The sequence below is a fragment of the Anolis sagrei genome, chromosome 4, assembly GCF_037176765.1.
Source record: "Anolis sagrei isolate rAnoSag1 chromosome 4, rAnoSag1.mat, whole genome shotgun sequence".
In the NCBI taxonomy this organism is placed as follows: domain Eukaryota; kingdom Metazoa; phylum Chordata; class Lepidosauria; order Squamata; family Dactyloidae; genus Anolis; species Anolis sagrei.
The window spans coordinates 245,149,702-245,172,304 of NC_090024.1; the positions used below are offsets into that span (position 1 = coordinate 245,149,702).

Here is a 22,603-nt window from a genome sequence, read left to right on the forward strand (position 1 = left end):
ATCATCACTCAGAAAATAATGATTTTGTCATTTGGGAGTTGTAGTTGCTGGGGTTTATAGTTCACCTACAATCAAAGAGCATTCTGGACTCCATCAATGATGGAATTGAACCAAACTTAGCACACAGAACTCCCATGACCAATAGAAAATACTGGAATGATTTGATGGGCATTGGCCTTGAGTTTGGGAGTTGTAGTTCACCTACATCCAGAGAGCATTGTGGACTCAAATAATGATGGATCTGGACCAAACTTGGCACAAGCACTCAATACTCCCAAATATGAACACAGATGGAGTTTGGGGGAAATAGACCTTGACATTTGGGAGTTGTAGTCACTGGGATTCACAGTTCACCTACAATCAAAGAGCATTCTGAACCCCACCAACGACAGAATCTGGGCAAACTTCCCACACAGAACCACCATGACCAACAGAAAATACTTAAGGCCATCCAATCCAACGCTCTTCACCAGGGCAAGAAAATGTAATCAAAGCCCTCCTGACAAAGAGCCATCCAGCCATTGATATAGATAGATAGATATGATTCACACACAGATATAGTATCATAGATTTGAAAGGGACCCCTAACGAAAGACAATGATATGTTGCATGTTCCAGGTTGGGCAAACCAGGCACTCTCCACATCAACACTGACAAAGAAACAGCAAGAAATACTGTTTACCCGCAAATATAAAGAAATTACATATTTTAGAAACCAACACTTTCTAAAATCTTTCTGGATCAACAGACTGGGCCACAGCAACGCGTGGCAGGGGACAGCTAGTGTGTGTGTATATATATATGTGTGTGTGTTGTTTGGCGCATGCATTGTAATGTAAATTTTGTTTTTGGGTTTTTAAGTCTCTTCTGCTGTGTTTGTCAGTGTTTTTATGAGTAATGGTCACTTGTTGGCCTGAGAGGTGTCTTGTGTCCAAATTTGGTGTCAATTCCTCCAGTGGTTTTTGAGTTATGTTAATCCCACAAACGAACATTGCATTTTTATATATATAGACTAGCTGTCCCCTGCCACGCGTTGCTGTGACCCACTCTTGTGATCATAAGGGTTCTGTGTGAGAGGTTTGGCCCAATTCTATCGTTGATGGGGTTCAGAATGCTCTGTGATTGTAGGTGAACTATAAATCCCAGCAACTACAACTTCCAAATGTCAAGATTCAATTTTCCCCAAACTCCACCAGTGTTCACATTTGGGCATATTGAGTATTTGTGTAGAGTTTGGTCCAGATCCATCATTGTTTGAGTCCACAGTGATCTCTGGATGTAGGTGAACTACAACTCCAAAACCAAAGGACACTGCCCACCAAACCCTTTCAGTATTTTCTGTTGGTCACGGGAGAACTGTGTGCCAAGTTTGGTTCAATTCCATAATTGGTGAAGTTCAGAATGCTCTTTGATTGCAGGTAAACTATAAATCCCTGCAACTACAACTCCCAAATGACAAAATCAATTTTTTTGAGTGAAGGACATACATTGGGTTGTTAGGTATATTGTGTCCAAATTTGGTGTCAATTTCCCCAGTGGTTTTTGAGTTATCTTAATCCCACAAACAAACATTACATTTTTTATTTATGTAGATAAATGTCTCATTTTGGAATTACTTGCTATAGCTAGATCTTGGTTTCTTTGGTTTGGTTTAACTTGACTTGTTTTGTCATGGCGTTTGTTATGCCAAGTTGTAACAGGGGAACTGACTGGCACAACCTGGGGATCACAACCAGATACAGTGAAGACATCTGCCCTTGCGCTGTGCTGCTCTGCTGCTGAGTATGCATGCCCAGTGGGGAACACAACTCACCACACTAAAACAGTGGATGTGGCTCTGAATGAGACATGCCGCATTATCACGGGGTGTCTGCACCCTACACCACTGGAGAAATTACACTGTTTAGCAAAAGATTGCTTCAGCCAGTGCCAGCCAATCAAATGCTAATCAAGGTGGTCAGTTGAAACATTCACACCTAGCTCCAGCAGACAAGAGTTCTTTGTCCCACCCTGGTCATTCCACAGATATATAAGCCCATTTTCCTAGTTCCAACATACCTCACGACCTCTGAGGATGCTTGCCATAGATGCAGGCGAAACGTCAGGAGAAAATGCCTCTAGAACATGGCCATATAGCCCAAAAAAACCTAAAACAACCCAGAAAATAATATTGTTTCAAAAAGTAAATATGGAGGGAATTGAGCAAGAATTAAAATGCTGAAACATAACCTAATGCTATCACATTGTGTATCCCTCTTTGTTTCTTCTGTTTCAAGTTTTGCCATATTTTGACTTTGCTTCTCTTCATTCTCTCGGTTCCCTTGCTTCTATTGTGCTAATGTTTTCAATCTGCGGGTGTTCCTTCGCATTCTTGCCTTTCTTTTCCACCTTCCTTTCCTCATCTGCTCATCCTGGTGGTACCCTTGTTTTTGAAGATTTCTGTATATATAAGAGATCTATCTCATCCAACGATAACAATCTTCCAAGCGGCACCTTGCACCAATGAGATGAGGATTACGACTTTACTTGTTCTGTAAAGGATCAAGGCGTTCCATTGTGAGCGAGGCAAATTATCTTCCCTGGTTTTGCAGTGTGTTGTTTTAAAGGGATAACTGATTTAAAATGCTTTTATTCTTTAAAAAAAATTGCTATCGCTTTAAATGCTTCTAAATTGATTTCTGATATTATCTCTGCCCGGAGATCATTGGGTCTCGGGTGTGTTCTGAATATGTATATCAATTCGAGGAAAATGCAAAAGCAAGGTTACGGCTGAAGATGAAGGGAGGAAAATAATGACTGTGAATGATTTGCATCACTTTAAAGTGCACGGTGATTTCCATATCTTAGCTCAATCATTTATCCGAATTGTAATGAAACCAGAAAGAAAACTAAGACTTGGAGAGACAGGTGCAAAGGAACTAGTAAACGTAAAGATATCCAGTTCACTTAGGTGATCCCTCGTTGACCGAGTAGGATAGTCCTCCAGGATCAGTGTTCTGGTGGGTCCATAGGTGACTGTGGAACCCTATTCTTGATCCGCATGTTCTCCCGCAGTGAGGGCATCAGTTTCCAGGTAGAAGGCAGTCTCAGTCAGGGTTGGCTTGACGAGCCTTCCTCCTGGCATGTTTCTCTCTTTCACCCTCCACTTGTGCCTCCTCAAATTCTGCAGCACTGCTGGTCACAGCTGACCTCCAGCTGGAGCGCTCAAGGGCCAGGGCTTCTCAGTTCTCAGTGTCTATGCCAGAGTTTTTAAGGTTGGCTTTGAGCCCATCTTTAAATCTCTTTTCCTGCCCACCAACGTTCCATTTTCCGTTCTTGAGTTCGGAGTAGAGCAACTTCTTTGGGAGACGATGGTCAGACATCCGGACAACATGGCCAGTCCAGCAGAGTTGATGGCAGAGGACCATCGCTTCATTGCTGGTGGTCTTTGCTTCTTCCAGCATGCTGATATTTGTCCGCTTGTCTTCACAAGAGGTTTGCAGAATTTTTCTGAGACAGTGCTGATGGAATCGTTCCAGGAGTTGCGTATGACGCCTGTAGACCACGTTTCACAGGCATATAGCAGGGTTGGGATGACAATAGCTTTCTAAACAAGCACCTTGGTATCCCTACGGATGTCCCGGTCCTCAAACACTCTCTGCCTCATTTGGAAAAATGCTGCACTCGCAGAGCTCAGGTGGTGTTGAATTTCAGTGTCAATGTTGACTTTGGTGGAGAGGTGGCTGCCAAGGTAGCGGAAATGGTCAACATTTTCTAATGTTATACCATTGAGCTGTATTTCTGGCATTGGAAAGGGGTTGGTTGGTGACTGCTGCATAAATCAGTATAAAACTGATAAAAAGAGAAGGACCACAAGCGGTTAAATATCTTTTGACCAGAGATGGGTAACAGTGACTGCATTGTCAGTAGCCTCCAACAACTCTTCCTCTGTACATGAGGCAGGACATTGCGGACAAGCATACAAATGCGGAGTTGTCTGTTCCACTCCACAGCCACACAAAGTGTGGGATTCTTTTAGGTAGTGCCATTTTGCCAGGTTGTCTTTGGATGTGACCACTGAACTACTCTGAAGTTGTTGCTTCCAGCTTATTTTCAAAGAGGCAAATTAATACCAGATAGGTACCTAGTTAGAACTATCACTGTGTCTTCAACATACTTTAACTGGGTTGTTGTAGGTTTTTTCGGGCTATATGGCCATGTTCTAGAGGCATTCTCTCCTGATGTTTCGCCTGCATCTATGGCAAGCATCCTCAGAGGTAGCAGCGCTCCTGTCAGTAGCCTGGTTGCCGAACGTTGGACCATTTGAAGCTTCCGAACAGTCTTCAAAGGCAACCCCACGTAGAGAGTGTTGCAGTAGTCTATACGGGATGTAACCAGAGCGTGGACTACTGTGGCCAAGTGGGGGACATGAGAGAAGCCTCCTCGCAGGATTGCAAGACATCCAGGCGTCCCCTGGGCAACGTCTTCGTAGATGGAAAACCAATTAATCCCTAATGCATCTAAAACACAGACATGCGCCTTTCACCTTAAGAACAGACAAGCATCCTGAGCTCTGAGGATTATTACCTGGGAAGGAATCCCACTGGAGCATTGCAGCGCACCCAAATACCTGGGAGTCACTCTGGACCGTCGATCTGACCTACAAGAAGCACTGCCTGAACATCAAGCAAAAAGTGGGCGCTATAAACAACATCATACGAAAGCTGACTGGCACAACCTCGGGATCACAACCAGACACAGTGAAGACATTTGCCCTTGCACTATGCTACTCTGCTGCTGAGTACGCATGCCCAGTGTGGAACACATCTCACCACACTAAAACAGTGGATGTGGCTCTTAATGAGACATGCCGCATTATCACAGGGTGTCTGCGCCCTACACCACTGGAGAAATTACACTGCTTAGCTGGTATTGCACCACCTGACATCCACCGGGAAGTAGCAGCCAATAGTGAAAGGACCAAGGCAGAGACATCTCCAGCTCATCCCCTGTTTGGGTGTCAGCCAGCACGTCAACGACTTAAATCTAGAAATAGTTTTCTAAGATCTACAGAGACACTCGCTGGAACACCTCAGCAAACGAGAGTCCAAAAGTGGCAGGCTCAAACCCAGCACCTCAATCCATGGGTGATACCAGATGAGAGACTCCCCCCTGGGCACACAGAAGACTGGGCAACTTGGAAGGCGCTGAACAGACTGCACTCGGGCACCACGAGATGCTGAGCCAACCTTCAGAAATGGGGCCACAAAGTGGAATCCACAACATACGAGTGTGGAGAAGAGCAAAGCACAGACCACCTGCTGCAATGCACCCTGAGCCCTGCCACATGCACAATGGAGGACCTTCTTGCAGCAACACCAGAGGCACTCCAAGTGGCCAGATACTGGTCAAAGGACATTTAACCAACTACCAAGTTTGCAAAATCTGTGTTTTGTTTTTTTTTTAATCTGTGTGTTTGTTTTGTTCTGTTAGAAATGTAATACAATGGTATGGTTGCTGATGACACGATAAATAAATACCGTGGCCAAGTCAGATTTCCCAAGATACGGGCGCTAGGTACGACTTTGGTGGGAAGGTAACGACGCTCCATGCAGTCATGCTGGCCACAAGACTTTGGAGGTGTCTGTGGACAATGCCTGCTCTTCGGCTTAGAAATGGAGATGAGCAGCGTCCCCCAGAGTCAAACACGACTAGACTTAATGTCAGGGGAAACCTTTTCCTTTACTAATATCTTCTAGTATGATGTGTATCGAAGTCCAAAACTTCTGGGTCTTTCTACTAGACCAAATATTCCAACATTTTTCTTGCATTTCCAACATTTACCGGATCTTTTTTCCATTCAATTTCTGGCTCTGGTTGTGAAAGCTGGAAGGTGAAGGAAGCTTATCGAACGAAAACAATCCAATTAAACACAACACATAAACATTTTCATTAATAAATAACTCTGCTTTCCAGAATGGAGTCACGCAGGTTGCGATGGAAGATGCAAATCATGGCCCTTGACCCCAAATGTTCGAAGACCACAACAGATCTCTCAGCGGTCAGCGCAAAAGCAGTAACGCCGCTTGCCAAAGGGTCAGTTTCTCTGGGTTGAGGCTCCCTTTGCTTGTGTACGCATTAGCGAGAGCACCATGAAGCCATTATCTTTGTCCGTGACTCTGCTAATGGATTGGAATCTGTGAATATAATTCAATTCGGAACCTGATGAACCAATCTGGGTAATTTAAGCAAATCCATTAGAAAGGCAAAAGTGGAAGAATCAGCAAGGCAGGACACTGCGAAAGGAGACTGCAGTAACTTCTTAAAAGCCTGGCAGAAAAGCAAAGAGCACATCTATCTGGTTATCTGTCGATTTGCCTTCTTATCTATACATCACCTATCAATCAGTCTGTCTTATCGATCTATATATTTATCACCTTTCTGTCCTGTTGCCTGCCTACCTATCTACCTATCTATCTATCCATCTATTTGTCTTTTTATATAGATCAATCAGCCCTGTCTATATCTATCTATGTATTTATCTATGTCTATCTATGTATTTGTCTGTCTGTTTCCTCCTTCCTTCCCAATATAATATAATATAATATCTATAATATATACACACACGTCCCATTGGTCTGTCTGTCTGTCTGTCTGTCTATCTATCTATCTATCTATCTATCTATCTATCTATCTATCTATCTATCCGATTGTCTACGCATCTATTTATGTGTCTGCCTATCTACCTGTCTGTTCTATCTACCTACCTACCTACCTACCTGGTTGTCTGTTTCTCTATCTACCTACCTATCTATTATCTATCTATCTATCTATCTATCTATCTATCTATCTATCTATCTATCTGATGGTTTACCCATCTATTTATGTGTCTGTCTACCTGTATGTTTCTCTACCTACCTACCTACCTACCTACCTGTTTGTCTGTTTCTCTATCTATCTATCTATCTATCTGATGGTTTATCCATCTATTTATGTGTCTATCTATCTACCTGTTGGTTTCTCTACCAACCTACCTACCTGTTTGCCTGTTTCTCTACCTACCTACCTACCTGTGTGTCTGTTTCTCTATCTACCTACCTACCTACCTGTTTGTCTATTTCTCTATCTGTCTGTCTGTCTGTCTATCTATCTATCTATCTATCTATCTATCTATCTATCTATCTATCTACCTACCTACCTACCTACCTATCTATCTGATGGTTTACCCATCTATTTATGTGTCAGTCTATCTACCTGTTGGTTTCTCTACCTACCTACCTGTTTGCCTGTTTCTCTACCTACCTACCTACCTACCTACCTATCTGTTTGTCTGTTTCTCTATCTACCTACCTACCTACCTGTTTGTCTGTTTCTCTATCTGTCTGTCTATCTATCTACCTACCTACCTACCTACCTATCTATCTGATGGTTTACCCATCTATTTATGTGTCAGTCTATCTACCTGTTGGTTTCTCTACCTACCTACCTGTTTGCCTGTTTCTCTACCTACCTACCTACCTACCTATCTGTTTGTCTGTTTCTCTACCTACCTACCTACCTGTTTGTCTGTTTCTCTATCTGTCTGTCTATCTATCTATCTACCTACCTACCTACCTACCTATCTATCTGATGGTTTACCCATCTATTTATGTGTCAGTCTATCTACCTGTTTGTTTCTCTACCTACCTACCTACCTGTTTGCCTGTTTCTCTACCTACCTACCTACCTACCTGTTTGTCTGTTTCTCTACCTACCTACCTGTTTGTCTGTTTCTCTATCTGTCTATCTATCTATCTACCTACCTACCTATCTATCTGATGGTTTACCCATCTATTTATGTGTCAGTCTATCTACCTGTTGGTTTCTCTACCTACCTACCTACCTACCTACCTACCTACCTACCTGTTTGCCTGTTTCTCTACCTACCTACCTACCTACCTACCTATCTGTTTGTCTGTTTCTCTATCTACCTACTTACCTACCTGTTTGTCTGTTTCTCTATCTGTCTATCTATCTATCTACCTACCTACCTACCTATCTATCTATCTGATTGTCTACCCATCTATTTACGTGTCTGTCTTTCTATTTAACTGTCATCTGTCCTTTATTCCATATATTTATTATACACACACACATACACACGTCCCATTGGTCTGTCTTTCTGTATTGTCTGTCTATCTGTTTATCTGTTTCCTTATCTATCCATCTGTCCATCAATCATGTTATCAATTGTGGTTTCGTAGCAGGATCGCATGTGAATACCAAAATCCATAGATAGATACTCGAATCCTATTATATACAACATCTTAGTAAAATGGTACCCTATATACAAAGTAGAAAAATCAAGATTTAGTTTTTGGAATTCTTTAAAGTATTTTAAGCCATGGACGGTTGAATCAGTGGATGCAGAATCCATGGATAAGAGAGTATCTATCTAAAGCCCACAACTCTCACTTGAGCAAAGCAGCTGCAAACCCCACTACATCCTGGATTAACCCCGGGATCTCTTGCCATGGAAACCGGGGTTGCTTGGAAACTGTCTTATTTAGAAGCAACCAAACAAAAACCAAGTTGCTCCTTCTGCTGCAGAGAGGCGCATTGGGTCAGAAAAGGGAAAAAAAGAGGTCCGTGGGTCAGTTTTACATCATCCTCCCTCTCTGTTTGAACTGGACCTGAGTATGTTGGGTGGAAGTGGAGAAGCACAAGGAAGGCACCTTGGATGAAATGTACAGAGCAAGAGGAATGACAAATCTGCATTGCTAAAAATATGTTCCACTTGAATGGAGAAGCAAAGCCATTGCTCACTCAAACTATCATCATTACCATCAACAACAATTTGGTCCAGTAGCACCAGTAGTCATTCTGTTGTTGAGTTGTAGTGCCAGATCTTCTTTAGTTTGCCAAGCAAGTGTGACATTGCGAGTGGCACCAACTGTTAGTTGCAAGATTTAAACTGTTGTATCATGCTTAATCCTGCCTTTTTACCCTGCTTATGTATAGTTGGATTGATTGGTTATTTATAGCTGTCAATCAGTGTTGTTTGCACCAGTTGAATTGCTTTCTCAAGTTCAATTGTTTGGCTCCACCTCTTCCTGGAGGAGGGGAGTGCTTCCCTTTTTCATTCTGCCATCAGAGTTTCTATCAGATGGACATGAGTAAGAGACTGGGCTCTAAAAGACCCTGATTAAATTACCTCTCAGCACCAATTCTGAGGTTTTTTATCCTTGAGACTTATGCTTCATGTTCAGACCAACCTGAACAACGTTGGAAGTCTCAAGCACCTTCAAACCAGTTCTTTTGAACCAGAGGAAGATCCTGAGTCTTCAAACATAGGCCATCTGAACTGGGGTTGTGGTTTGCTCTGGCATTCAGAGCCATTGAGGAAAGAGGAAACTTGGAAAGGCTTCTCAGCTTCAAACTCCTTGGACCCAGGACTAGCTGAGACTGTAAAGTATATTTTCCTTCACCCCTCTGAAGTGTCCAGCTCATTGCTTTAAAGAAATAACTCTTTGTGAACAATAAAACTTATTTTGAGTTATGTCCAGTGTTTTGGGTCTTTGGGAGTTCCAGTTTCCTAAAGGAGGGTAAGAAGCAATCCTCTGGGGAAAGATGTCATGTCCATGCCTCTTTCACTAAGAGCTATAGCCCCCAGGCGCGATGGCACAGCAAGGAAAGTCTGTGCTGCTCCTTGTGAAAATAATTCTCAGCAGCCTTTTATGTCTTGGAAAGTGGGTAGGACATCATCATCATCATTATAGGTGATCCCTCGTGGCCACTTCTGATTGTCTCCCAAGGGTAGCGTCACGTTGCCAGGGCTCTGCCGTATTCAGGCAGAGATGAACCAAGCAAACTCCCAGTTTGTGCTAAACAATTTAATTAAAACGACACTTATTTTCTGGCTGTTTTAATAGTATAAAATATAAAACACAAAGATAGCACTCAGCCACAGAATATAAAGCAAAAACTGACAGCAAACGCTATTGCAGGTTCAAGATAACGCCGTAGTCAAAGGGTCCAGTCCAGTGGTCAAACGGCGAGAGTTCAGTGAGCAAATCCAGGGATCATGAGTCTATACCATAGTCAAAAGCCAGTCCAAAGATTCAAGGTTCCAAGAGTACAGGAGACAAGTCAGGATACCGAAAATCCACAAACCTGGGGGAAAACCAGCAGCATCTACAAATACTTTTCTTCTGAGGATCAGTCCCAAGGCTAAGTCTTTATATCCAGGAACACACAGCTGCAACCTATCTCTTGCATACCTCCACCCTTAATTGCTTTTACTAATGAACTCTTACTTACAGATTACTCAACCCTCTAGAACAGTGGTTCTCAACCCGGGGCCCCCAGATGGTTTTGGCCCCCAGATGGTTTAGGCCTACAACTCCCAGAAATCCCTGCCAATTTACCAGCTGTTAGGATTTCTGGGAGTTGAAGGTCAAAAACATCTGGGGACCCCAGGTTGAGAACCAGTGCTCTTGAACTAAGACTTACATTAACCCTTCCATCACCAACTGCTAGGCCTACCACCACCATTAACTGCAGAACATGATACATGACAGGTAGTGCCTTGGTGATGGGTCCATAAATGACTGTGGAGACCTAGATTCGCATGGGTTTTTTTATTTTCGCAATGAGGACATTGATTTCTAGATGTTAGGCCTACAAGGGTTTGCGTGATGCACCTTCTTCCTCTCGGCCCATTTCTCCCTTTCTCCCTCTATTTGCGCCTCTCCAAACTTCACAGCTGAGCTCCAATTAGAAGCTCGAGGGTCAGGGCTTCCTAGTTCTTTCTTGGTGTCTTTGCCACATTTTTTTTTAGTTTGGCTTTAAGCCCATATTTCAATCTCTTTTGCTGTTCACTGACATTCCATTTTCCATTCTTGAGCTGAGAGTAGAGTAACTGCTTCGAAAGAAAGTGATACTTGGGCATTTGGACAATGTGGCTTTAAGTCCAGTGAAGTTAATGGTGGAGGATCATGGCTTCAATGCTGGCGGTCTTTGCTTATTCCAGATGCTGACCTTTGTCTATCTGTTTTTCCAAGAGATTTGCTGGGTTTTTCAGAGGCAACACTGATGGAATCATTCCAGAAATTGAGAGTGACATTTGTAGATGGTCGACGTTTCACTGGCATACAACATAGTTGGAAGGACAATAGCTTTATAAGCAAGCATACTGGTATCCCTACAAATGTCCCGATTGGTTGGTGTCTGCTGATAGAGCACTTTGGTTTTCTCAATATTCAGTGACAGGCTGAGCCTTTGATAGGCTTCTTTCTGCAAAGAAGGTATTTAAAGTAGCTTGTTTTTCCTCTGAACGAGCACAGACTACATTATCATCAGCATATCTGAGTTCTATAACAGAAGTTGTTGTGACCTTCCTCTTGACTTTCAGCCTGTGAAGGCTAAAGTGGTGATTTCTACAAGGACGTAAAAGAAGCAAGATGTTGGAAATTCTTAGCAGAGAGGTCATTTATCCGAATAAAGAAAGTCTATAAGCCTACCAAGGAAGCTGTTCACTTGTTTCTTGACATCTTCTGTCTGGAGCATCTCATCAATATCCATCTGTTTCATCTTGGAACTCCAAGAAATTGGACCCACCACCTTCGTGGGGATGCCTTTCAGTCAAGGGGAAAAATTCTCCTGGCCACAATTCAATTCAAGAAGGAGATGGACATGCTGGGAGGTGTCCAGAGAAGGTCCACATTCTGGATACTATTCATCCCTCTGAGGAGAAGCTGAGGGAGCTGGAGATGTTTAAAGAAGACTGAGAGAAGGGGACATGAGAACCATGTTTGAATATTTCAAAGGATGTTACAGTGAGGAAGGACAAGCTTGCATTCTGCTGCACTAGAGAGTTGGACACAATGGAGCAATGCAGTCCAACTGCGGAAAAAAGAGTTTCCACCTGAATATTAGGAAAGAACACCCTAATTGTCTGTTTGATGGTGGAATATTTATTTTATTATTTTATTTATTTATTATTTACTGTCCTTGTATACCGCCGTTTCTCAGCCTAATTGGCGACTCAACGCGGTTTACAACAAAATATACAGTGCACAGTATACAATTAAAACCATAAAAAACATAATACACAATATTACACGAAATCACAATCCAATACATCTCCTAACTAAAATCGTGGTCCAATTGCATCATCCATATTACCAATCCGTAATCAACACATTCATTGCACCTAATTAGCCAAATGCCTGCTTGAACATCCAAGTTTTTAGTCTTCTTCGGAATACCATCAGCGAGGAGGCTGATCTTACCTCCATGGGAAGGGCGTTCCAGAGCCGAGGGGCCACCACAGAAAAGGCCCTGTCTCTCGTCCCCGCCAGCCGCACCTGTGAAGCAGGCGGGATAGAGAGCAAGGCCTCCCCAGAAGATCTTAGGGTCCTGGTGGGCTGATAGGCCAAGATACGTTCGGATAGGTAGGTTGGGCCAGAACCGTTTAGGGCTTTAAAGGCCAACGCCAGCACTTTGAATTGAGCCCGGTAGCAAATCGGCAGCCAGTGGAGCTGGTGCAGCAGAGGAGTTGTGTGCTCCCTGCGCTCCGCTCCAGTTAGTATCATGGCTGCCGACCGTTGGACTAATTGGAGCTTCCGAGCTGTCTTCAAAGGCAACCCCACGTAGAGAGCGTTGCAGTAGTCTAAACGGGATGTAACCAGAGCGTGGACTACCGTGGCTACCAAGGAATATGCTTCCTTGGAGTGGTGGAGCCTCCTTCTCTGGAGGCTTCTCTGGCCACCTGTCAGGATGGTTAGTTAGAGTGTCTGTCTTCCTGCCTGACAGAAGAGAGTTGGACTGAATGGCCCTTTGGGTCTCTTCCAACTCTATGATACTATGACTCAACCTGATTGGGGTGCTTCAGCTTAGAGTCCTGTCTCTGGAGGAAGGTGATGCTTAGGTATGATATATATCAAAGCCAGACCTGACCTGGAGATGGTGAAGGTGAAGTTCAAGGCAGGCCCGCAACCGTCTCCATCTGGGATCGAACAGAAAAGCTGCAAACCCAATGGGCATGAATCAGCTTCATTTGGCAAGGATTGAAATGAAGCAAAGGATTGAAATGATCCTTTGTCATCCAGTCAATACATCAGGTGTCAAATAGGGATGTGTTATTGACCCAAACTTCATCTTCATCACTATGATACTGCACCTTGTTGATGGGAAGCTTCCTACCGATGTGGAAATGATCTATTGGACAGATGGCAAACTCTTTAACTTTTGTAAAAACCAAAACCAGGGACCCAATAACATATGTTATAGAACTCTAATATACTGATGATAATGTAGTCTATGCTCATTCAGAAGACCTACAAGCCACTCTAAACACCTTTGCAGAAGCATACAAAGAGCTCTTTCAACAAAAGGCACCAGTCAATCCCTCTGCAGTGCTAGAAATACAGCATAATGGTGTAACGTTAGAAAATGTTGACCATTTCTGCTACCTGAGTAGCCACCTCTCCTCAAACGTCAACATTGGCATTGAAATACAACACCACCCGAGCTCTGCAAGTGCAGCATTTTCCCAAAGAAGAGAGTGTTTGAGGCATGAATGGAGGGCAAAAGGGAGAAACGTGTCAAGAGGAAGTGGCACATCAAACCAACCTTGATCGGAACCGTCTTAGAATCATAGAGTTGGAAGAGAGTTCATGGGCCAACCAGTCTGGAACCCGCTTGGAAACTGATGTCCTCACTGTGGAGGAACATGCAGGTCAAGAATAGGTCTCTGCAGTCATCTATGGACCCAACGACAAGACCCAGCATTTGGAAGACACGAGGGATTGCCGATTTATTTATTTATTTATCGTGTCAGACAACCGAACAGCTGTATTACATTTTTGACAAAACAAACAAACAAACAAACAAAAGACACAGAGTTTGTCAAGCTTGGCATTCTTTTAAATGTCCTTTGACCAGTATCTGTCCCCTTGGAGTGTCTCTGGTGTTGCCGCAAGAAGGTCCTCCACTGTGCATGTGGCAGGGCTCAGGGTGCATTGCAGCAGGTGGTCAGTGGTTTGCTCTTCTTCACACTCGCATGTCATGGACTCTATTTTATGGGCCCATTTCTTCAGGTTGGCTCTGCATTTCGTGGTGCCAGAGCGCAGTCTGTTCAGCGCCTTCCAAGTCACCCAGTCCTCCGTGTGCCCAGGGGGGAGTCTCTCATTTGGTATCAGCCATGGATTGAGGTTCTGGGTTTGAGACTGCCACTTTTGGACTCTCGCTTGCTGAGGTGTTCCAGTGAGTGTCTGTGTAGATCTTAGGAAACTATTTTTTGATTTAAGTCGGTGACGTGCTGGCTGATACCCAAACAGGGGATGAACTGGAGATGTCTCTGCCTTGGTCCTTTCACTATTGGCTACTACTTCCTGGCGGATGTCAGGTGGTGCAATACCGGCTAAGCAGTGTAATGTCTCCAGTGGTGTAGGGCGCAGACACCCCGTGATAATGCAGAATGTCTGATTAAGAGCCACATCCGCTGTTTCAGAGTGGTGAGATGTGTTCCACATGCATACTCAGCAGCAGAGTAGCATAGGGCAAGGGCGGATGTCTTCACTGTGTCTGGTTGTGATCCCCAGGTTGTGCCAGTAAGCTTTCATATATTGTTTCTAGAACCCACTTTTTGCTTGATGTTCAGGCAGTGCTTCTTGTAGGTCAGAGCACGGTCCAGAGTGACTCCCAGGGATTTGGGTGCAGCGCTGCAATGCTCCAGTGGGATTCCTTCCCAGGTAATAATCCTCAGAGCTCCGAATGCTTGTTTGTTCTTGAGATGAAAAGCACATGTCTGTGTTTTAGGTGGATTAGGGATCAGCTGGTTTTTCCCTGTAATAGGCAGTAAGAGCACCTAGAGCTTTGGAGAGCTTCTGTTCAACCATCTCAAAGCTCCCTGCTTGAGCAGTAATGGCACGATCATCAGCATAGATGAAGCTCTCTGTCTCTTCTGGCAGTGGCTGGTCATTTGTGTGGATGTTGAACATGGATGGGGCAATGATGATTGCCAATGATGGAAGGAGATCCTTATTGGTGGAATCAAGGAGAAGTTGCTTGATGTCCATGGGGCTCAGCTGGCAGGTAGTGTGTGGGCAAGTCTTGTAATTAAGTGGAAATTGGCACAGAAAGAAACAATTGCTGAGCACCTGGAAGTGGAAAATTCAAGGCACCCAGGAAATGTCAAGACTGAAGAGCAACCTGGGACAAAGTTGCAGTAGCCACAGCGAGCTCTTCCAAGTGATGTGATTTAGGAGGGAAAGAAAACTCAAGCAAGGGGAGAGGCTGCGAGAAACCTGACCTGAGGAACAAATCTTAACAGGCCAATCCATCAGTCACAGCAGACGCCAAGGGGGACGATTGGTTTTCTGAAATAGACCCCATAAAGCTGTCACTCTCCTTTGGACACTCTCTGGGTGCCCTTGAGAATGTGGAGCTGGGTTGGCTCTGCTGAATGATACGACGTGCAATTAATTAGAAGACACTACAAGGGTCACCTCTTCTCTTCTGTCAGTCCAAAGAATCACAGAGTTGGAAGGGAGCTCACAGGCCATCTAGACCCACCCGTCTAGCATCCTGCAGGAATACACAACAGAGTTGTTCGGTCTGCCCCACAGTTGCACAAGGTGGAGGATTCTTCTAGCTTAGTGGTTCTCATCCTGTTGGTTGTTGGAGCATGTAAATACAGTTGTTGAGTGTGTTAACTGAAAAATGCAAGCACAAAGCTGATTGGTTGGGCCATGCCCAGAACCTAGCCTGGGAATTTTGGCAACAGTTACATGTTTAACTTTTCTGTGCAGGAGCTTGCCAAGACAATTTTGTATTTTTTGCTTCTTGGCTGCTGGAAAGGGATCCTTTACATGGACACCAAAGGACCATTTGAATGTCTCTCAAAGGACATTGTGTGAGTCAAAGCAACTGTTCTCATGACCTGGGTTGAGAACCACTGTTCTAGGTAGTGCCATTTGCCATGAATCATAGAATCAAAGAGTTGGAAGAGACCTCCTGGGCCATCCAGTCCAACCCCATTCTGCCAAGAAGCAGGAATATTGCATTCAAAGCACCCCTGACAGATGGCCATCCAGCCTCTGTTTAAAAGCTTCTAAACAAGGAGCCTCCACCACACTCCAGGGCAAAGAGTTCCACTGCTGAATGGCTCTCACAGTCAGTAAGTTCTTCCTCATGTTCAGATGGAATCTCCTCTCTTGTAGTTTGAAGCCATTGTTCCTTGTCCTCCCATGGAAGCAGAGTCCCAGGTACAAGCAATGAAACAATTGCCCCATGAATCACAATGCAAGAAATCCCAAGCGTACTGCTTACCAGGCTAAGATTATTCCATGAAGCTTCCAGGCTAGTATGCTACGTTGAACTGACACTTTTTCAGGGTTTGCAAGAAGCCTAAATACCTTTCTAACATGAAAACATTAGGCTCTCATCATCATAAAAGCATTGCGATGACCTTTCACCGAGCTGGCTTCTCGTCTGTCGGACAGACGAGAACTCCACCTGACCTTCAGATCAAGACGAGCTTGCCGTGTAAAGTCACTATCTAAACTTTCGGTATCAGCGTGGGAAGGCTCCTTCGTTAACATTCCTTTCTGCTGGGAACGGCTGTGTTGACACTGCACTGTCTGTGGGAGCCTCAGAAGCAGGCCCAGAGATTTGAGGCACAGACAAAGAGCCAGGAAGCTGAATCCCACCAGGAATCTGAATCCCATCATCCTCATCGTCAGCAGGAATCTGAATCCCATCATCCTCATCGTCAGAAAATAGCTCAGCCACAACACCTTTTCCCCTTCTTCTTCCTCTTCTTCCACCTCCTCCTACTCCTTCTTTCGCCTCCTTTTCTCCTTTCTTCTTCCATCAACTCCTCTTTCCTCTCTACTTATCTTCCTCTCCTCCTCCTTCTACCTTTATCTCCGTCTTCCCTTCATCCTCCTCCTCCTCCTTCTACCTCCTTCTCCTCCCTTTCTCTCCTCTTCTTCCTCTTCTTCTATTTTCTCCTCACCCCCTCCACTCTTCTTCTTTCACCACCTCCTCCTCCTCTTCCTCTACCTCCTCTTCTCTCTCTCCCTTCTTCTTCTTCTTCTTCCTCCTCTTCTTCTTCCAAGAACTCCTCTCCCTTCCTTTCTCTCTCCTCCTTCTCCTCAATTTCCCTTTCTTCCTTCTTCTTCTCCCTCTCCAGTTCCTTTCATCAATGACCTTTCACCGAGCTGGCTTCTCGTCTGCCGGCCAGGAATCTGAATCCCATCATCCTCATAATCAGAAAACAGCTCAGCCACGACAACTATAAATCCCAGCAACTACAACTCCCAAATGACAAAATCAATTTTTTTTTTATTGAAGGACATACATTGGGTTGTTAGTAGATGTGAGTTTGTTGAACGTGATTGTTATTTTACACAAAGACCTCTGAATACCTAGAAGATGCTTAATGATGACACACTCACCGTCCTTGATGCAAAGCAGCTTCACGTGGCAAAAACTCGACTTTGGAGACAAAAGTACAAAACAACGACACTGTTTTCCTGGCCTTGAATCTCGCAGCTTATGGAGATCAGCGTGCACCTGTGCAATTTGGATGGCTTATTCTGTTTGCATTGGAAAGCTTTGTGTTGCTCATTCGTTTCCCAACTCATCCAGGGCTGAGCAGCTTTGGCAAGCCTTGGGTCTAATGTTAGGACTGCAAAGGCAGGAAGGGCGAAGGAGGAAAAACCTTTCAAGTTTTGGGGGAAAGCGTGATTAATGTTGGAAGTGAAGAAGCATCAGCACTTGTCTAAAGAGCAGTGGTTCCCAACCTTTGGGCCTCCAGGTATTTTGGACTTCAACTCCCAGAAATCCCTGCCAGCTTACCAGCTGTTAGGAACTGTGAGACCTGAAGTCCAAAACACCTGGAGGCTCAAAGACTGGGAACCACTGCTATAGAGCAATGGTTCTCAACCTGTGGGTCCCCAGGTGTCTTGGCCTATAACTCCCAGAAATCCCAGTCAGTTTACCAGCTGTTAGGATTTCTGGGAGTTGAAGGCCAAAACATCTGGGGACCCACAGGTTGAGAACCACTGCTATAGAGCAACGGGGACCAAAGATCTTGCTTTTCACCTCTGTTTCCTAGATCTATGTAACTACAGATGTTTTTGCTTCCTGTCTGGATGGTGAGATTGCTTTCTCAAAAGAAGTCTTTAATGTGCCTATAGAATCCTAGAGTTGGAAGAGACCTCATGAGCCATGCAGTCCAACCCCATTCTGCCAAGAAGCAGGAATACTGCATTCAAATCACCCCTGACAGATGGTCATCCAGCCTCTGTTTAAAAGCCTCCAAAGAAGGAGCCTCCACTACACTCTGAGGCAGAGAGTTCCACTGCTGAACGGCTCTCACAGTCAGTAAGTTCTTCCTCATGTTCAGATGGAATCTCCTCTCTTGTAGTTTGAAGCCATTGTTCCCCGTCCTATTCTCCAAGGAAGCAGAAAACAAGCTTGCTCCCTCCTCCCTGTGGCTTCCTCTCTCACATATTTATACATGGCTATCATATCTCCTCTCAGCCTTCTCTTCTTCAGGCTAAACATGCCCAGCTCTTTAAACCGCTCTTCATAGGGCTTGTTCTCCAGACCCTTGATCATTTGTTCTCCAGACCCTTGTTCTCCAGACCCTTGATAGCCATGTATAAATATGTGAGAGGAAGCCACAGGGAGGAGGGAGCAAGCTTCCTTTCTTCTTCCCTGGAGACTAGGACGCAAGGGAACAATGGCTTCAAACTACAAGAGAGGAGATTCCATCTGAACATGAGGAAGAACTTCCTGACTGTGAGAGCCGTTCAGCAGTGGAACCCTCTGCCCCGGAGTGTGGTGGAGGCTCCTTCTTTGGAAGCTTTTAAGCAGAGGCTGGATGGCCATCTGTCAGGGGTGATTTGAATGCAATATTCCTGCTTCTTGGCAGGGGGTTGGACTGGATGGCCCATGAGGTCTCTTCCAACTCTTTGATTCTGTGATGCATATATCTATGGCTAAGCTACATTGGTTTTAAGTTGATAAATTCCTATATATTTGTATTCTATTTTAATAGGACCAGACGTATGTTGTATGTTGTGTTTGCACTGTCTGTTTTTGATAAGGGCAACTGGCTAATCAATACAATTGTTGTTGTTGTTGGAAACTATACATCATTTTACATGCCAGCATCCCACGACAGAGTCATGGCAGGCAGCATAGAGACTCATCTACCAAAGTTAGGTAACTTTCATTTGTCAGTCTACTCCTTTTGTACAGAGATGTATTTCCTACAACAGTAAAATTATGTATTGTCGAAGGCTTCCATGGCCGGAATCACTGGGTTGTTGTAGGTTTTTCCGGGCTATATGGCCATGTTCTGGAGGCAATTTTTCTCCTGACGTTTCTCCTGCATCTATGGCAAGCATCCTCAGAGGTAGTGAGGTCTGTTGGAAGTAGGAAAAAGGGTTTATATATCTGTGGAATGACCAGGGTGGGACAAGGGACTTTTGTCTGCTGGAGCTAGCTGTGAATGTTTCAGCTGATCACCTTGATTAGCATTCAATGGCTTGGAAGGGCCTGGGGGGAATCTTTTGTTGAGAGGTGATTTTATGTGCCTCATTGTTCCCTCACTTGTTTTGCTGTTGTAATTTTTGAGTTTTTAATACTGGTAGCCAGATTTTGTTCATTTTCATGGTCTCTTCCTTTCTGTTGAAATTGCCCACATGCTTGTGGATTTCAATGGCTTCTCTGTGTAGTCTGACATGGTGGTTGTGAGAGTGGTCCAGCATTTCTGTGTTCTCAAATGATATGCTGTGTCCAGGCTGGTTCCTCAGGTGCTCTGCTATGGCTGACTTCTCTGGTTGAAGGAGTCTGCAGTGCCTTTCATGTTCCTTGATGCGTGTCTGGGCAATGCTGCATGGCATCTGGTAGACTCCTGCAGAGGTGAGAGGATCCCTCTTGTCCTTTGTTGAACGTAGCATTTGCTGGATTTTCTTGGTGGGTCTGCAAGTGGTTTGTATGTTGTGTTTCCTCATCAGCTTCCCTATGTGGTCAGTGGTTCCCTTGATATCTGGCAAGCACACTTTTCCTCTGGGTGGATCTTCATCTTCATGCTAATCAAGGTGATCAGTTGAAACAGTCTCACCTAGCTCCAGTGGACAAGAGTCCTTTGTCTCACCCTGGTCATTCCACAGATATATAAACCCATTTTCCTACTTCCAACAGACCTCACTACCTCTGAGGATGCTTGCCATAGATGCAGGCGAAACGTCAGGAGAAAAATTGCCTCCAGAACATGGCCATATAGCCCGGAAAAACCTACAACAACCCAGTAAAATTGTGTTTTTACCTTCTTCTTTTTTTGAACTTTTTTAACTTTACCAAAGCATCTTTCATATTTCCCCTCCTGTTGCCTACAAATAAGCTCCCTATGGTGCACTGTGCTCTGCTATAGATACCCAATATTCCTAACAGTTAGAAGGTGAATTGGCACTCCTAAAGGATTTCAGGGAACAGTGATGCACCCTTCCTGCCCTTTCCCCTTTTCTTTTATCCCCTTCTGTTTTTCATTGCTTTTCCTTTGGTGTCTTGCAGCGTCTTCCTCTACCTGATGCAGATGGACCCCGATGCCACCTGGCTCTTCCTCTGCAATGTCTGGTGCCCTCAGGCCTTCCAGCCTCCACATCCGGACCTGGCGCCCATCAAACTCCGTGGGATGGACAAGAAGCGCAATGAGTTCACTGACAACGTACAGCGGCTGTTGGAGGAGCTGCATAGAAGAGAAGGAGGGGGAGAAGAAAGACCCTGAAGGACACCCTTGGGCCGTGGAAGAAGGCAAGGTGGACAAAACACCTGGACCAGAAGGAGGCAGAAGAACCTGAGAATGACCAGAAAGAGATTGGGGGAGGGGATCTCTGAAAAGGGAATAAACCAGAGCTACAGGTGGATGGAGCAACCTCTGAAGGGTTCCACTGTGGAGGGAGTGGTTAGACATGGTTATAGAAGGTTCTTTGAACTTTCCTTGAACCTTCGTGGTCTTCAAGCCTGGCAGATCCTCACCTACTTTGGAATACACTTCCACCATTGTTTACATTTCTGAGAGTCTTGGTAATCCTTTATTTATTTATTTGTTTGTTTGTTTATTTGGTTTACTTTTACCCCACCCTTCTCACCCTGAAGGGGACTCAGGGCAGCTTACACATCCAAGGCACAATTCGATGCCCGTAACATACAACAGCAATACAACAGAATAGCGCAAATTAGCAATTGACAACAATACATTACACGTATACCCGCTAAAACCAATAAAACCAATAAAATTTCATACAAACCGATACAAACCAATTACTCCTTATTGCCGGTCAATGTTAGCTATCTCTTAGTTCAGAGTTTCCTTCCACATTTATCAGTCCTGCCGGTCCTATTTGTCTGGTTGTCCTTACCTAGTTAGCCGATTGCCCGAAGGCCTGGTCCCACAACCATGCCTTTACCTTCCTCCTGAAGGACAGGAGTGATGTCGATGCCCTGATATCCACTGGGAGTGAGTTCCACAGGTGAGGGGCCACCACTGAGAAGGCCCTGCTCCTCGTCCCCACCAGCCTCACTTGGGAAAGCGGTGGGTCGAGAGCAGGGCCCCCTCAGATGATCTTAAATTCTGTGGTGGGACGTAGAGGGAGATACGTTCAGACAGATACGCTGGACCGGAACTGTACAGGGTTTTGTAGGTCAAAACCAGCACCTTGAATTGTGCTCGGAACTGAACCGGCAGCCAGTGGAGCTGACACAGCAAACACTTCCATGCAATCCTGCAGTTCTCCCTTGAGAAGAAAGCTCTTAGACTTAGTTGTAAAGGGTTCCTTGAAACTCCAAGGTTAGCCTGTCCTCTAATGCAGTTGCTCCGCATTGCAGTTATGGGCATTTCTGAGTATCTCGTCATCTGGTCAAATGTTTCCATATAATTCTGAGGGTCTTTATTGGGGACAAGGCTCTTGGACTTGTTTGCAGAAGGTTCTTGGTGGCCTTCAAGCCTAACAGACCCTCACCTGCCTTGGAACACAATTGCTTTGTGTTCTATAGTGTATTTCTGGGAGTCTTGGCCATCCTGCTGGCCATTGCAACCATTGATGGTGAAGGGATCGCAATTTCTTCCATTTGGCCCCAAGATCTTGGCCACTGAGGGTCAAAGATTGGCTTGAACAACTCATATGTTGAGTTGTAACTTCATAACCACTTGTCCACCATGTGCAAAATGCTGGTTTCTTCACTCAAAGCCACTGATTGCAAGACCTGCCACATTGCTCCCATGAGGAGTCAGGGGATTCTTGTGGAGCAAGAGAAATGTTGGACTGGTTTCTTGCCCAAGCAGTTTGCAAATAGATAATGACCTCTAGTCTGCACAACATTTTGTGCATTAGCTCCTTTGTCATGCACGGTACCATCTCGCTCCGCTCTTGTTCATTTCTCATGAGCAGTTTTGCAAATTCTGTACCTCATTAATCTCATTTATCTTGGCAGTCATGGGATGCCAACTGTTTCTAATAACTTTGCCATTTAAACATTGTGTGGAGTTTCTTTTGTCACTGAGCAGGAGGGGACATACTATCCTGCATTTAGTGGATATTATTATTATCCTTATCATCCTGCT

General features: G+C 44.6%; 1 protein-coding gene across 2 annotated transcripts in view; it reads left to right on the forward strand.

The window, feature by feature from the left end:
• TTI1 (TELO2 interacting protein 1) overlaps positions 1-21,053 on the forward strand; it is a 53,169-nt gene extending 32,116 nt beyond the window's left edge. For both annotated transcript variants that reach the window (XM_060771812.2, XM_067468296.1), the window contains exon 8: positions 20,554-21,053. In XM_060771812.2, the coding sequence (XP_060627795.2) occupies positions 20,554-20,767 (214 nt within the window). In that variant the 3' untranslated portion in view covers positions 20,768-21,053. The remainder of the gene's footprint in view (positions 1-20,553) is intronic.
• Positions 21,054-22,603: the final 1,550 nt, after the last annotated feature.